At 47.6% G+C, this 14,498-nt stretch overlaps 2 protein-coding genes across 3 annotated transcripts; both read right to left on the reverse strand.

Moving 5' to 3' along the window:
• Positions 1-3,943: 3,943 nt before the first annotated feature.
• Positions 3,944-7,418, reverse strand: LOC101771934 (UMP-CMP kinase 4). 2 transcript variants are annotated; one of them, XM_004973710.4, is made up of 10 exons: positions 7,136-7,418; positions 6,703-6,758; positions 6,106-6,157; positions 5,637-5,754; positions 5,407-5,563; positions 5,207-5,287; positions 5,020-5,127; positions 4,705-4,776; positions 4,453-4,486; positions 3,944-4,353 (listed from the first exon to the last, which is right to left on the reverse strand). In XM_004973710.4, the coding sequence occupies exons 2-9, from the start codon at positions 6,742-6,744 to the stop codon at positions 4,481-4,483; spliced, it is 636 nt and encodes a 211-aa protein (XP_004973767.1). In that variant the 5' UTR covers positions 6,745-6,758; positions 7,136-7,418; the 3' UTR covers positions 3,944-4,353; positions 4,453-4,480. The 2 variants fall into 2 exon arrangements, with proteins under 2 accessions (XP_004973767.1, XP_004973766.1); XM_004973709.3 differs by having other exon boundaries at positions 3,944-4,486; positions 7,136-7,417.
• A 259-nt stretch (positions 7,419-7,677) lies between these two features.
• LOC101773012 (U1 small nuclear ribonucleoprotein 70 kDa) lies at positions 7,678-11,834 on the reverse strand. The gene is made up of 2 exons (XM_004973711.2): positions 9,786-11,834; positions 7,678-8,097 (listed from the first exon to the last, which is right to left on the reverse strand). The coding sequence occupies exon 1, from the start codon at positions 11,737-11,739 to the stop codon at positions 9,943-9,945; it is 1,797 nt and encodes a 598-aa protein (XP_004973768.1). The 5' UTR covers positions 11,740-11,834; the 3' UTR covers positions 7,678-8,097; positions 9,786-9,942.
• Between the last annotated feature and the right edge of the window lie 2,664 nt (positions 11,835-14,498).

Here is a 14,498-nt window from a genome sequence, read left to right on the forward strand (position 1 = left end):
GGCTTCTTGATTCCTGGTATGTGTGGGTCTCCTGAGCATGGAGGGAAGAATGCGCTCACGGCCCATCCATGTTTTCCCCGTCTCCCTTCTTGATGTCGTCTTTCTCATCGATCGGCCGGCGCCTGCGTGAGACGTGTGGATGATTTTCTTCTGTACACTCTGGCAAGATCATGGTAGGTGTTCATCTGCAATGTTAGGGGTTGGTTAGTAACTTAGCCCGAGATGGAGGAGTTGGTGGTGGCTGCTGGCACGTCGAAGGTGGCATGATTCGGTGGTGGATAAATTCGGGCCGTCGAAGCAGCAACGACCCCTGAAGATTCTCCAGCATCGATGCCCTCCGTTGCTCCAGCGATTCGACGGTTCGAGCCGCGCGCGCCATGATTCCGAGCGCGCGGTGGGGGACATCTCGTCCGCCCGGACGCCACGGCAAGGCATCCGATTCCCCGCGGCGGCTCTTGGCGTCACGCGCGCAGCGCATCCTTGTGCAGTCGCCAGCAGTCGGCATCATTCGCCACCGCCCGTGGCCGCCCCGCGTGACCGGCCGGCAGGACGCCTGGCCTGGGCAGTGCGCGCGCGGTCCCGGGAATAATTGCGTGTAGCAGCAGCAGCAGGAGGAGGAGGACTGGAGGAGGAGCTGGACGGCGCCTGGTTGCGGTTGGCACCGACGCCGAGCTCAACCACTTGATGGCAAGTGCAACCAGCAGCGCCGGCCGCTCGGGCAGGGCAGGTGATCGGGGGCAGGGCAGCGTTGCGCGGACGCGGAGGACCAGCGCCTCCTCGACGCGGGCGGCGGCGGCGTGCGCCCGGTTTCGGTTGGACGTCGCGGTCCGCGGCTTAAATGGCGGGTGCCGAGCCGATGCATCCATCGATCGGTCAACCAAGGAAGGGGCGGCAACTGGGCAAGGGCGCGGCCCGTGAGCCGTGCCCTCGACCGGTGGGGAGCGTCGGGGGTCAAATCAGAGCAGATCAGATCGCCACCCCGTTCGCTCTCCCTTCCCCGCTCGGGCGCGCGCGGCCGCTGCCCATCGCCCGCGGCTCCGCAACCGCGACGCGTCGCGTCGCGTCGGCGCCTGCGTGAATCGTGGCGGGTGTCGCGCGGGCGCGTGCGTGCGTGCTGTCGGCAGCGGCCAGCGCCTGCTCATCATCTGACGGGCGGATTCGGTGGGTTGCGGCGTCGTGCGTGCCGGCGGAGTGGTTCGTTGTACGATGGCGACGGGCGTGCTGACGGTACGACATTTCGTGAGGTGTCGATCGGCGATTGGATCATCGAACCTAACCTGGTACGGGAGCAGAGCTGTCGAGAACTGTTAGCCATGTCACCGCGTCCCTCCAAGCAAGATCTAGTCACCGCCACGTATCCCAGCGACCCACCCAACGCTTGCTGGAGAAACAGAACCGCGGCGAGTACGACGGGTTGACGCTCGACAGCCATGGATTTGTGTTGTTCAAACTTCAAACTCCCGTAGTCGCGTGGCATGATTAGTCGCTGTGGGCGTTGGTCACCTGTGCTTGTGGGCCGGTCGGTCGCTAAACCCCTGTCACGACCGTACCGGTAGACAAGCACAAGCACAAGAACGGACGAGGGCACCGGGACATGCTAGCTGCAGTGCCTGCAAGTTTGCCGAACTGGGCAGTAGAGCTCTAATTGTGCAAGTGTGAAGCGCAGGAACGCTACGGCGCTGAACTCACATGTCCTGTGTCCCTGGTGTCCACAACCAACCAGTGGATCAGGATGCATGCCAGTATTTTATCCTAGCATACGGGCATCGAGGCATACACAAATAGTAGTCTCACTCTCACATACCAGTCTCAAACTAGCGGATAGATTTCTTTTGTTTCTGATCTAGACGTTGATGATAAGAAAGAGAAACAAAGGGACAGCTATCATCCGATCCAAGGAAAGCGCGATCTCCGTGCAGCCGAGCATGTTCAAATGTGAAAAAAAGGAGCTATGAGTGGCTATAAAAGGAAAACAGAAAAGGCTAGCGTATAGAACTACAAAATCGGTGCAGTGGTAATTAGTTTTTGAACCTAAAAATGCAAAAATTGCCCAAATGAAACCAGAGGATGCAGTGTAGCAGTTTGATCTTAAAACATACTCCATTAGAGATCATCTAAATGAAATTAAGTAGCAGAAAGTACAATGCCGCCTCATAATCAGTCACCAGAACCTGAAAGGTACACCACAAAAAAGAAATGGAAGCACACAGCCTAATGAATTGCGTTTGCAGAAACTCCAAAAGTCAGCAGTTGTAAATAAATGTATGGAACAAGAAGCATTCAACAATCTCTTTGGCACCAAGGGCTCCAATAAATCATACAAATTAGTCCATAGAAAACCGGAATTCATGTTGATTGTAGCCAGCTACACTTCCCACATAGAGAGAGGAGACAAATTAGTTGGATACGCCGGATAGCCAAGGTGAAATGCGTATGGCGATGCGCAAGTATGGGCTGTTGCCGGACGAGGCACAGTTCTCCTTTACTGGGCCGGATTGGTTGCTGCTGTTATTGGAAAACTGCTCAAGTAAAGAGAGAGGGAAATTCAGTTGCAAATGAATTAGCTCAATTAGCCAGTCTGGTTGGGGGATGCGCCTGCGTGCGTCAAGAACCTGATCACCATTGATTGTAACCCTTCTGTCTAGTTAATAAAACTCTCTGTTTACCCGCAAAAAAAGAAAAAAAGGTGAAATGCGTGAAGTCAAACGGTGTAACGACGACTACTTTTGGAGTGGCAGAAGCTGCACACTCAAAAGGTCCGGTGCTCAGAAGTTGCGCGCGCCGAAATTTTACCCAGAATTTTACCAGAGTTACGTTGAGGCGTTGCAAGAAGATTTTTTATGAAACAGGAGGAGCGCGGACCCTACTGTTTATATATTAAAAATAAAATAAAAAAACTATGTACAAAAGACAGCAGAGGGGTAGAGGAATTACAACAGGTTATCTAGCCATATTTCTATTGGGGGAAAACTTCTTTTTTGCTCCATGCAACAACAGACCAATTTTTTTTGAAGGTCTCCTTGCATTGTAAGAAGTTCATTCGGTGTTTACTGCAAAATTGAGCCGTTGGAGAAACGGCTAGTTTTTAGTGGTTAAGCCTATAGATACAACCCCACCAAGGCATTTGTAGGCGCTAGAGTCCATAGATGATAACATTTACTAAAAAAACTACCAAGCCACCAAAATACCAAAGATGATCATCGAAGTCAATTAGGACAAGATTAGTGAGTGATTAGTGTTGGAATAGGTTTAGGGAGAGTAATTGCTAGATGTTAGTGCTTTGAGGCGAACCAGAAAGTGATGCATCCTTATAATCTTGGTGTGAGTGTGACCGCCACTTTGCAGCCTTTGTCAGAATATAGTTGATAGCATGTCTGATAGGCTTAATTATAGGTTTGGGCTTCTTGTACAGGCACACTGATTCCTTAAATGGTACATAGCATGCGTTAGGGGGTATACGATAGTATGATCGTTATGACAACCCTAATTTTTCATCTTTTGATGTCCACTAGTGGCCGTTGGCTGTTTTACTCGAGAGCAAACGGCTGGCTCAACAGCTTTGAGGTATTTTCATCACTATAAAATTAAGGTTTGGGCTTCTTACGTAATTATGCAATTTTTCTGACAAAAAGCTGCATCCATAATGGTTCGCAATATTTCACGAGTTCAGAAAAATACCTTCACAAATCAGAACATTGTATTGAGTATTGACCTCACGGAAAAGGTACAGAGTTATATACTCCTACCGACCTATACTGTCATACAACCTGCAATATTTTGAACAAGGACTGCAAGAATGATGTCGTACGTTATTGCTCCCAGTCAAATAAGCAGCACGTACATAGGCCTACGAAGAGTAATTATGTGCTGCCGGGAGGGGGCAAGGTAATTAAACATAGTTGGGTAGAATGGTGTATATCTGAAGGGCCAGAAGCACAAACAATTGCTTATAAAAATATGACATCAATTTTAATTTCGGTAATGTCACAAGGTTTGATCGCCCATGCAGTAAAATACTAAAATTACAGATTAGAACAACAATATTAAAGGATACACCAACGCCATTGGTAAAATGTTACTCTAGCAGGAATACTGGGAGTTAGATCTACTTATTGCTGGTAACAAAATGAATTGCCTACTGATATGCTGGTACTCCCTCCGTCCCATATTACTATTCGTTTTGGCTTTCCTAAATACATCATTTTTGCTATGTATCTAGACATAAGTATATATTTAGAAAAACCAAAACGTATAGTAATTTGAGATGGAGGGAGTAGCTCATAGGAACTAAAACTTCTCTTCTATATTAAAAAGGTTTATAATCACAGATATGTAGTCACACTTGTTCGGTGCCTGGAAAAGATAATGAAGATTATATGAGTATCTCATGGCCACAGGAACCAGAAGAAAATTTTTAGGCCAAGGGTATATAATTATGGCACATTCTATCACCTCGACAGCGTTCCTTGTATCGCTCTATTTAAACCTGATAGAAAAGAAGTCAAGAATAAAATGTGATGATCAAACAGATTGTCAGTATACATAAACGCACTGTATTCTTGCCATATGTTAACATAATGGAAAAAAGGCAAACTAAATGTTGGTAGACATACATTCAGCATGCAAACAGGAGTCAGATTCATCCAGAAATGCTGTGTGCAGAAGAATAGATCAAAAAAGACACATCTGAAACCAATAGGTCACCTTTGGAGCATATGGGGCAAAAATGGCCGTGACGTCTTCGAACACCTCAGGAATTGGTTTTGCAGCATCAATCTGATCAAATAACAAGTTAGCATAGGCACCAAAGTGAAAATACCAAAAGATGGCCCAGCAATTAATTGACGTGAGAAAAACATAATGATGATCGTTAACAAAGGAACACTACTCCATCTGATTATCTAGCCATCTGAACATCCTCCTCCTAACCTCGTATATTTATGCCAGCATGCATCTTTTTTCCTATCTGTGTTTCTACTGTATTACAAAAACATTTTTTTTACGAAGATGCATTAATACCTTCTTGACCTTGTCCTTTGAACTATAATACTCAATGACTGGCAAACTTGATTCAACAAAAACTTTGAATCTTTTCCTGATAGTTTCAATATTATCATCAACTCTTCCCTGCATAGAGAATAAGAAATATCAGAAAGAATGAATTTGCGACTTAAAAAATGCTGTAGTGATTAATGACAAAGAAAACCTGATTGCGCCCCAGAAGACGTTTTTCCATCTCTTCCTCAGTACAATCAAAGAATAGCACAAATGCTGGAGAAATTTTTGTCTGCAACAATGAGAAACAATTAATATTCTAGCAAATTCATTTAAACATACATAAAAGAATGGGAAAAAATCTCTTGATCTATCATGAGAACTGGGTACAAAAAGAGAAGAGGGCCTTACAACATTCTCGAATGCAGAACGATTCTCTTCGTTCCTTGGAAATCCATCTATCAGAAATTTGTCATTTTCACTTTTTATCATGGCCTCCTGCAACAGCTTTATAGTTACTTCTGATGGAACAATTTTTCCCTCCTTTATCATGGTCTCAATCATGGTTCTGTTAAACATTATGTCAACATGACTAATCTAATCTTTCTTGAGAACAAAAAAAACAGAGAGAAAGAAGATACCCATTCTCAGAGCCGGATTTTATCTCTGCACGCAAAAGATCTCCAGCACTAAGATGGGTGAATCCAAAGTGTTCCACAATGTTGGTACACTGTGTGCCTTTTCCACTTCCAGGACCACCTATGTGTCAACTCTTGGTCAGATACAAAGTGAAATCATATCCTTTGAGTGAATATATGATATATGTAGATTGTAGAATTATATATTTATTTAGATAAAAACTTGACCACAAGGGGAGACTCCACCCAGGCTTTGTCCTAAGAAGGTGCCATGCTTTGAACCCGGGTCGGACAGGAGTTTCCATCACTCCCGGAATTCAATGCTCTAAATGGTCCACCATGAGAAGCTTGGTGTCCCATATATTTAATTAGCTCATTTATATTTTCAAAGCTGTTATAAGCTTGTTTTCTTCCATAAGGTAGGATATGCAATAAGAAAATGCAAGTGAATATAGAGGCATAGACCACATACCTAGCACAAATACAACAGTAACTTTCTTGCCACCCAACATGTTATCAGTGACCTGCAGGTAGAGCACCTTTGTAAGATGAATCAAAACTTGCAAATAGCGTAATTTCAATGAGGTAAGGACATTTCCTTAAAAAAACATGTAGGAAATATAAGCTGTAAGTCAAGAGTTCGAAGTTTGAACTATGTTGATGACATGGAAGAGGGTTTTAACTTCTAATTTCTCAGGTCATGAACCAGACAGGAAAACAAGTGATACATCTAAGAAACTAATTAATTCTGAAATTTAGGCATAAATATGCAAGATTAAAGGGCAAAAGGTAGTAGTAGGAATGGAGGTGAGTTTGTCTGCAGACCCACATGTATGCCATGCCATTTTTAGGTGGGTTTCCGCTAAACCCAACTGAACTATATGCGGGTTTGCGAACAAAAAAAGCCTCAAAAAGGACCGGCTGTTGAACTGAAGGGTTGATAAATTTGAATTGTATTTTGATGTTGAAAAGTTAAGGTCTTAACTTTCTCAATGAACCTACGCCTTTGCTCCAGTAAGTGAATTATCAAATATCCAGGTGATCAATAGCTCCAAGTAATAAAAGGTACCTCCTCAGCCACAACCGCTGGAGCATCCACAGACGTGCCCATTGCTCAAAGTTACTCTGCAATTCAGTTATACCATGTAAATATTTGCAACATTGTACAATAGAAGTCCAAAGCTTGCATATTTCGTGGCATCCCTATGTATGAATCAAGACATGGAAGGGGCCAAGGCTTTTAAAAACTCAAGAAATTATACATTTTCTCTGCTTATTCTGGAACCTGGAGACATCTATTAAGTGGGAATATGGACAATTGCACTACTAATTTTCAATTCGTCGCATGTATACCCGACAATTTTTGCAAACAAAATCGAGGTTAGTACTTAGTAGTAGGTACTTATATTGTAACTGGGTTAGATCCGAATAAAAATAGCTTTACATTAGGGTTTGGGTGATCCGTTTCGCGCAGCAGGAAGAGAGGAGAAGGGGAGGCATACCTGGTCGCCGGCAAAGGGTCCCGCGAAGACGTGGAGAATGGCGCGGCCCCTCGCCCCTCCTGTTGTCGCCGCCAGGAAAGGAAGACCAACAGAGAAGAAAGAGAGGAGGGAACGGGGGAAGAAAAAATAGATGAGGAGGAAGGGTGAACGCGCCGGACGAGACTCCTCTGCGCACCCAAGCAGGCTCGCGATGGCAGCGGAAGCGGATTGGCGGCGTATCGTATCGCTGATTCTCTTTATTTATGTTTCTTTCTTTACCGCTCGCTGATTCTCTATGCCCGTGATGAGTTTTCGCATCGTGTTGCTAAGGATAAAACCTATTCTGGGACTGGCGCAGAAGCTCCACCGGACAGAAATTGTTGCTGCTGCTGATGCAACGGCCTGAGCAGCTCCCAGTTAAAAAGGAACTAATACATGGCATGCCACAGTGAAAAACAATTTATGCCCATTGCTCAGTTCCTGACTACCGCACCACAAGATATACACAAATACTATCTTGCTAAAACCACATGCTTGTGGAAATACGGACAATATAAAAAAAATGAACGAAAAAAGGGATCATGAGTATAACTTGCAAGGTACAACCACCATCCTTCCACCTGGTTTCTCACCTTCCCAACCTCAAAAATCTAACCACGAAGCAACTAGAAGCTATGTTATCTCAGAGGAAGGATGAACCACAGGAATGTCAAAAACTCAATATAATTTGTCCACTAGCTGCAGAGGAAGGTGAACGAAGGACAACCATAACATAAACCATTTGATCATCCTACAAGGCTACGACAGAAATACAGTCTCAGTTCTTCAATAACAACAATGCAAAGCATTGGTCCCGAATTACACAAATAGATCATTAAGTCTTCAGGAAACTCAGACATTAATATTGCATACAATATGAGGCAGCAACTAATATCCAGGAAGTAGGCCTTCGCACAGCGCAACAGGGTTCCAACCACGCATTCCTGCATAATGAGAAGAAAGGCATGAGCGACCTTAAAAAGCTAAAAGAAATACAAAACAGTGCGTGAAATGAAACCACAACATGCCGTGCCGCATAGCATTGGGCAGTCTGGCAAGAGCCGTGTTAAAGCATATTATGCAGTATGACTACTTAAAGACCAGGTACAAATCAAAGCAAACATACTGCAGCTTCACATGATGGAAGGAGCTCCCAATGGGAAATACAAGAAATGATCATAGCAAGCACCCTCCAGATATTATCTAAAACATAACAAGGAATATGGCATTGCCTCCCTAACCATATTGTTTTTATAATTATCTGAAACTTTAATGCACCCTATTCCTGATACAGAATGGCAAAACAGTCAGAATACTGGGTAGATAGCATACTATATAAATTTTACATTTACATCTAGAAGCTTCAAAGGTCAGCAGCTCAAGTAAATGTGGGACTACAACTGTTCTACCATCTTTGCACAGAAGAACACCAAATATTGGACATGTATCAGATTTAAAAATACAAACTAGTCCATGAGCACATATTCGCAGATGACCAAGAGCCATGTGGAGTAGAGTGTAGCAAAATACAGCTTAGCTTCAAGTCACGGAACGTATGCAATGAACTAATGGTAAGTAATTTTTTTAACAAAATACCACTCAAGCATGTCCAAAGGCCCTTTTTCCGAAAATACAAACATAGCATGCTCTGCCAGTACTAGCAGAAGTCCACAAGGACAAGTTACTGGTCAGACTGAATAAGGTACCTATGCTTCTCCTATTCTACCTAGCTATTTGTTTTCCCTGCCAAGTATATTACCAAAGGAAGCATAAAAACGTTTCCCCTACTTGGACGAAAATATTCATCAATTAATTATCAATAGTGGTAAAGACAAACATTCTAAAGCAGCTAGGATGTTGGCAGAAACAAATATGAATGTTCTACAATTCTGTGTTCTAATGGAACCAATCAAAATATAAATGTTCTACAATTCTATGTTTTCCGCGGCCATAGTCCTACAGTTCACAAAAACCATAGCAAATATTTCAACTAAATCATTAATCATATCTTTGAACTCCAATTTTCAAGAATCATTCTTTGTAATGCTACTATGCTTAGCTTAACAGGTGCTTGAGTAATTCATATTTATTTCAAAACCATGTTAATGATTCATACAGATGATACTCTATCTAGCGTGTAAGGTGCATATTTGTACAAGAACAGGCTCAGTCCACACAGTCCAACTGAGATCAAAATAAATTGTCAATTTATCATAGCATCCTCTCTACAAGTAAATATTAAATGTAGTGCTCCTGCTTCCAATCAATAATGTGTTACAAACCCAATGTACAACAAAAGCCTTTACAAATTCCTTTTTTCCTAAATACATATTGACAATCAAAATGATTACAAGGAGAGAACAATAGCTATAGCAACAAAATTTACATTCCATTGTCCTAGACAAATACGCTATGTACAGTTGTTGCCTTAGACAATGCCATGTAGCTACAAAAGAACAGATCACAACAGGAAAAAGAAACAATTTTGTGTACATGACAAGTTACAAGAGAAGTCCCGGTACAAAAAAGACATCTTACATGGTGTTACCAGCATGCGACTACCAAAAAGTACAATTAAAATTAGAGGGTTACAGTTGGAAACAAAAAAGGAATCAGATTAAGCTTCACTTACATCTCGAATTCTTGCTACAACACATCGCCGGAGACACAAGAACACCACAGCCACAAGCACTAAGAAGATGCTAGTTGTTACTGAACCATGCTTGTGTGCAAATAAGACGCTGCCCTGGATCATTGTTGCCTCTACATTAGTAGCTCACCAAGCTACATTACTGAGGTGTCATCCGCCTACGCTTGGAGTGGTCGGCCTCCCTCGACCTGCTGCGTACCCCAGATGACCTCCCCCTGTCCCAGTCCTCATTGCGTTCTGAATCACGATCTCTGTGCCTGTGATAATCACCATAGCGATCTCTGTCATCCCTATGCCTGTCCCTCTCCCTCTCCCTATCTCTGTCCCTCTCCCTGTCTCGGTCTCGATCTCTCTCCCTGTCACGATCTCTTTCTCTACCTCTGTCATAGTCATGATTCCTCTCCCGGTCCATGTCACGCTCATCCCGGTGCCTCCTCTCTGGCCACTCCTGTGCTGGGGGCACATCCCTCTCCCTCTCACGCCTCCTCTCTGGTGCACCAGACCACTCCCTCTCTGGTGGCCTCTCTTTCCCATGGCTCCCCCCTTCCCCATGTTGCTGATCAGATGCCGCATCATCTCCATAACTTGATTGTTCCTCCCCACCCCAAGCACCCATGTTGGGATCAGGCCACATTCCGCCAGCCCCCATCCCGCCCCGACCAAAGAAAGCTGGGTTAACATGTGGAGCAACAACCGGGGGGAATGGCTGCATCAGCCCAGGGAATGGCATAGCTCCTGGTCCACCAGGGAAACCGCCAAATCCACCACCCATTCTTCCCATAGCGCCGTAGCCAGTAGGATCAAAACCCTGCCCCAGCATTCCACCCGGCGGCATCATTGGTGGTGGCGGTGCAACCATTCCACCATTCCCCATGATCCCACGGCCACCACCAGCTGGGCCCATCCTGTTCCTCATATTACCAACAGGACCTCTACTCCCCATGCCTCCACCACCTCTTCCCCAATTTCCACCACCTCCGCCTCCTCCACCACCGGCACCAGGTCCAGCAGCTCCTCCACGGCCACCGCCATAATTACCACCTACCTGTGGCCCTGCAGAACCACCGCCCCCTCGGCCACCCTTCGGCTGCATAGCAGAAGTCTGTGCAGCCATGGCCTGCTGGTTCTTCACCTGCGCCTCGCCCATCCGCCGCACGGTATTCGGTGTGGCGAATGCCACGACACATGGACGGCCATTGAACAGGTGCCCGTTCATGCCCTCCTTGCAGGCAGCGGCTGCACCAGGGTCATAGAAGTCGACCTGGCAGTAGCCCTTGGACTTGCCGCTGGCCTTCTCGTCGAAGAACCTCACCTCCTTAACCGGCCCGTACTTGCTGAGCTCAGACTCCAGATCCGCGTCCGTCGTCCACCAGTGGAGCTCCCCCACGAACAACGTCGTGCCGCCAGGGCCGTCGCCCCCGCCAGCGGGGCCGCCGTTCCCCACCACGATGGGGCCGCCGCCGAAGTTTCCTCCAGGGCGGTTGATCCCGTCGCCTTGCTGAATCTGGTGGTGCTGAGGCAGCGGCGGCGCGGGCGCGGCCGGCGGCTGAGGTGGCGGGGGGAGGTTAGGCTGGGCGGGAGGTATGCCCGGTGCAGGAACGGGCACCCCGGGGATGCGTACCTGCTGCGGCGGCGGTGGGGCCTGCGAAGGCGGCGGCGGGAGGGTGTGGGCCGGTGGATGCTGCTGCGGCTGCGGCTGGGGCGGTGGAGGCAGCTGCTGCTGCGGCTGGTGCTGGTTCTGTTGCGGCGGCGGGGCCTGCTGGGTCGGCGGTGGTGGCGGCGGCGGCTGGTGGGAGGCGTGGAGGAAGCCGTCCCCGACGTTGACGTCGTTGTAGAGGTCGTCGAAGTCGTCGTCGTCGCCGTAGTACTGGTCGACGTCCTGGACGGCGGAGATGGCCTCGCTGCGGTGGAACGCCGGGTCGCCGTCGGGATCCATGGCGGCGGCCGGGCGAGCTCTAGGGTTAGGGTTTTCCGGATCCGGGTGGGCGGAGGCGGGGAACGGAGCTGGGGTTGTTCTCGGAGGCTCGGGCGAGATAGCGAGAGCATATCAGGGATTTAGATCAGGTGCTGCCGTGTGACGCTGGCTGTCCGATGCACAAACGACGGACTAGATTCGAACAGGCACTTGCATGGTCAGCGTGGGCGCCTTGGGCCCTGGTGTCAGTGACCGGTGAGGAGAAGGTATGCGAATGTTCGTGGGGAAATTCGGTGGTAATGGGCTTTAAATAGGCCGTAACGTGTCGTGGGCTTGGAGTCTGTCGTAAGGCCCACTAGAACCAGTACTGCATATTGAGAATTTCAGACATGGATATCTACTCCCAGGAAATGTTGGATGAACTGTTAGGGGTGTTTGGTTCCTGCCACAGTTTGCCACATCTAAACTTAGGTAAGTTTGATTAAGTTGGCAAGTGTTTGGTTGGACACCTAACCTTTGGTAAGATTCTTTGGGCTTCATATGTTATATAGATAAAAAGTGTGGCAAGATTCTCTTTGCCATGATCAAGTGTGGCTTCAAATTTATTTCTCACATTTTTTGTGGCTTGCCATACTTACCACAGGTTAGGTGTGGCAAATGGTGGCTAGCAACCAAACATGCCCGTACTTCAGAAAATGTTATCCGAAAATGAGGGCATGTACATCTTGAGTTCATGAAAAATCATACCCATATGCAAAATCTTGTATATGCGATATCTCTCTTTTTTTTCTGCCCAATCACAATGGACAATTATTCATTTTTCTACGGGTGCACATGTACAGATTTGATTTGTTACTTTTCAAGTCCAGAAGTTCATGTACCTATGATCTATGTAGGGTGAAGACTTGACTAAAAGAATCCACACAATATGCTCATAGATTGATGTTACCTGCACAAAACTTAGCTCATAAATCACCATCATTAGTTAGAGGTACAGAGTTATTTCTTCCAACATAGCACTGCCGCGTTTTAAACTACTTGATGATACCTGCACTTCAATTCAGAAGCAAGAACAAAGCACAAACACGAAGGGACAAGCATCAGCTCTACATTTTTTAACATAAACGAATTCTGACTAGAAGCAAAATCCATGCAAAAGCGTCACACGGTGGTCAACTAGAGTCATGCGTCACGGGTCAAAAGATCACAGATTCAGTCTCACATACCGCCGCAGGATCTGAAAGGGGCCGGATCCAACGGCTGCAAACAAACAGACCAAAAATACCCGCCCTTTTCCCAGGGGGCAACCGCTTGGCGCGCGCCACCGCCACCGTCGCAGGCGGAGGACGGGACGGGAGGAGGCCGTGCAGCGCGACGCGACGCGCTGAGACCCCTCCAAATATAGCCACCGACTCCACCGTGTTTCTCTCGCCGACAGGTTCCCCTCCGTCGTCGCCTATATAGCTCCGCGGCGACGCCTCACGACGTGACACCATACGGGAACCGAGCAAGATCGCACGCAAGCAGCACCATGGCCCGCGCTCTCGCTCTCGCCGTCGTCCTCCTCGTCGCATCAGCCGCCGTGGCCCTCGCCGCGGAATCCCCGGCCGCCTCGCCGAAGGGGTCTGCCTCGGGCTCGTCGACCTCGCCGTCGAAGGCGCCCACGGCATCCGAGAAGTCCGAGAAGGCCCCCACGGCGTCGCCTGAGAACGCCGCGGCGACGCCCAAGGCGACCCCCGCCAAGGCCCCGGCCTCCAAGTCAGAGGCGACGCCTTCCGAGGCGCCCACCTCCGAGTCCGGCGCCGCGTCACCTAGCGAGAGTGCCGCGTCGGAGACGACCCCCACCGGTTCCCCCACGAGCGAGGAGGCGTCCAGCCCTTCTGAGGCCTCGTCAGAGGAAGCCGCATCGCCCGACAGCAGCGCCGCCGCCGCAGAAGAGCCTTCCGCCGGTGGCGAGGCCGCCGCCGAGGAACCGTCGACGGCGGAGGCCGCAGGCCCCGCCGCCGATAGCCCGCCCGAACCCACCCACGCATCGGACTCGCCAGCGGATTCTCCAGGCCCAGCCGCTGATGAGAGCGGCAGCGCGGGCATGGGCACGGGCATCGCTGCAGCCGTGGTGGCCGCCGCCGCCGCCTCCGTTGTGCTTTCTTTCTAGACAGGCCCCGGTGGCCTTGATCTCTGATGCGCAGATGGTATGTGCTTCTTTCATTACAGAGAGGAATCTACACGCGTGATCTTAACTCTTTGAGGTGTCGACGATTTATTAGGCGTCTCTAAAATTTCTCCTCCAAATTATTTAGGCCTTTTCTTTGGTGTATGGTTAAATTTGTCCGTTTCCGTTGTTTTTGTGTATGTCTGTAATTTGAACATCCATAAATTATACATAGCTGTGTTTCTTCTGTCCGTTTTCTTTGTCATTCTTGTCAGTTTCGTATTGAGTTCATTATGCATTATAGCATCACGGTCTCTCGCATACTGAACTGAAACATAAACTTTCAGAAAAAAAAGGTCTGGTGAACCAAAACTCGCTATGGCGACCTTCAAAAATATATGTGAGCTAATGTAGATTTATAGCGAGTCTTGCAAATTGCAGCATATGGAACTGATAGAACAAAACTCCTTAGAGCTCGCGTATGTGAAAAGTACTCAAAACTCAGTGAAAGCACCTTCAAATGTACATGTAAAAAGGCTTTAAGTACTTTACGTATCTTCCTTTTACTACTACTAGGTGCCTGCCTGGAGGGTGGAGGTCATGTGTTTGGTGTAGGTTTACTATCAAA

The sequence above is a fragment of the Setaria italica genome, chromosome VI, assembly GCF_000263155.2.
Source record: "Setaria italica strain Yugu1 chromosome VI, Setaria_italica_v2.0, whole genome shotgun sequence".
Lineage (NCBI taxonomy): Eukaryota > Viridiplantae > Streptophyta > Magnoliopsida > Poales > Poaceae > Setaria > Setaria italica.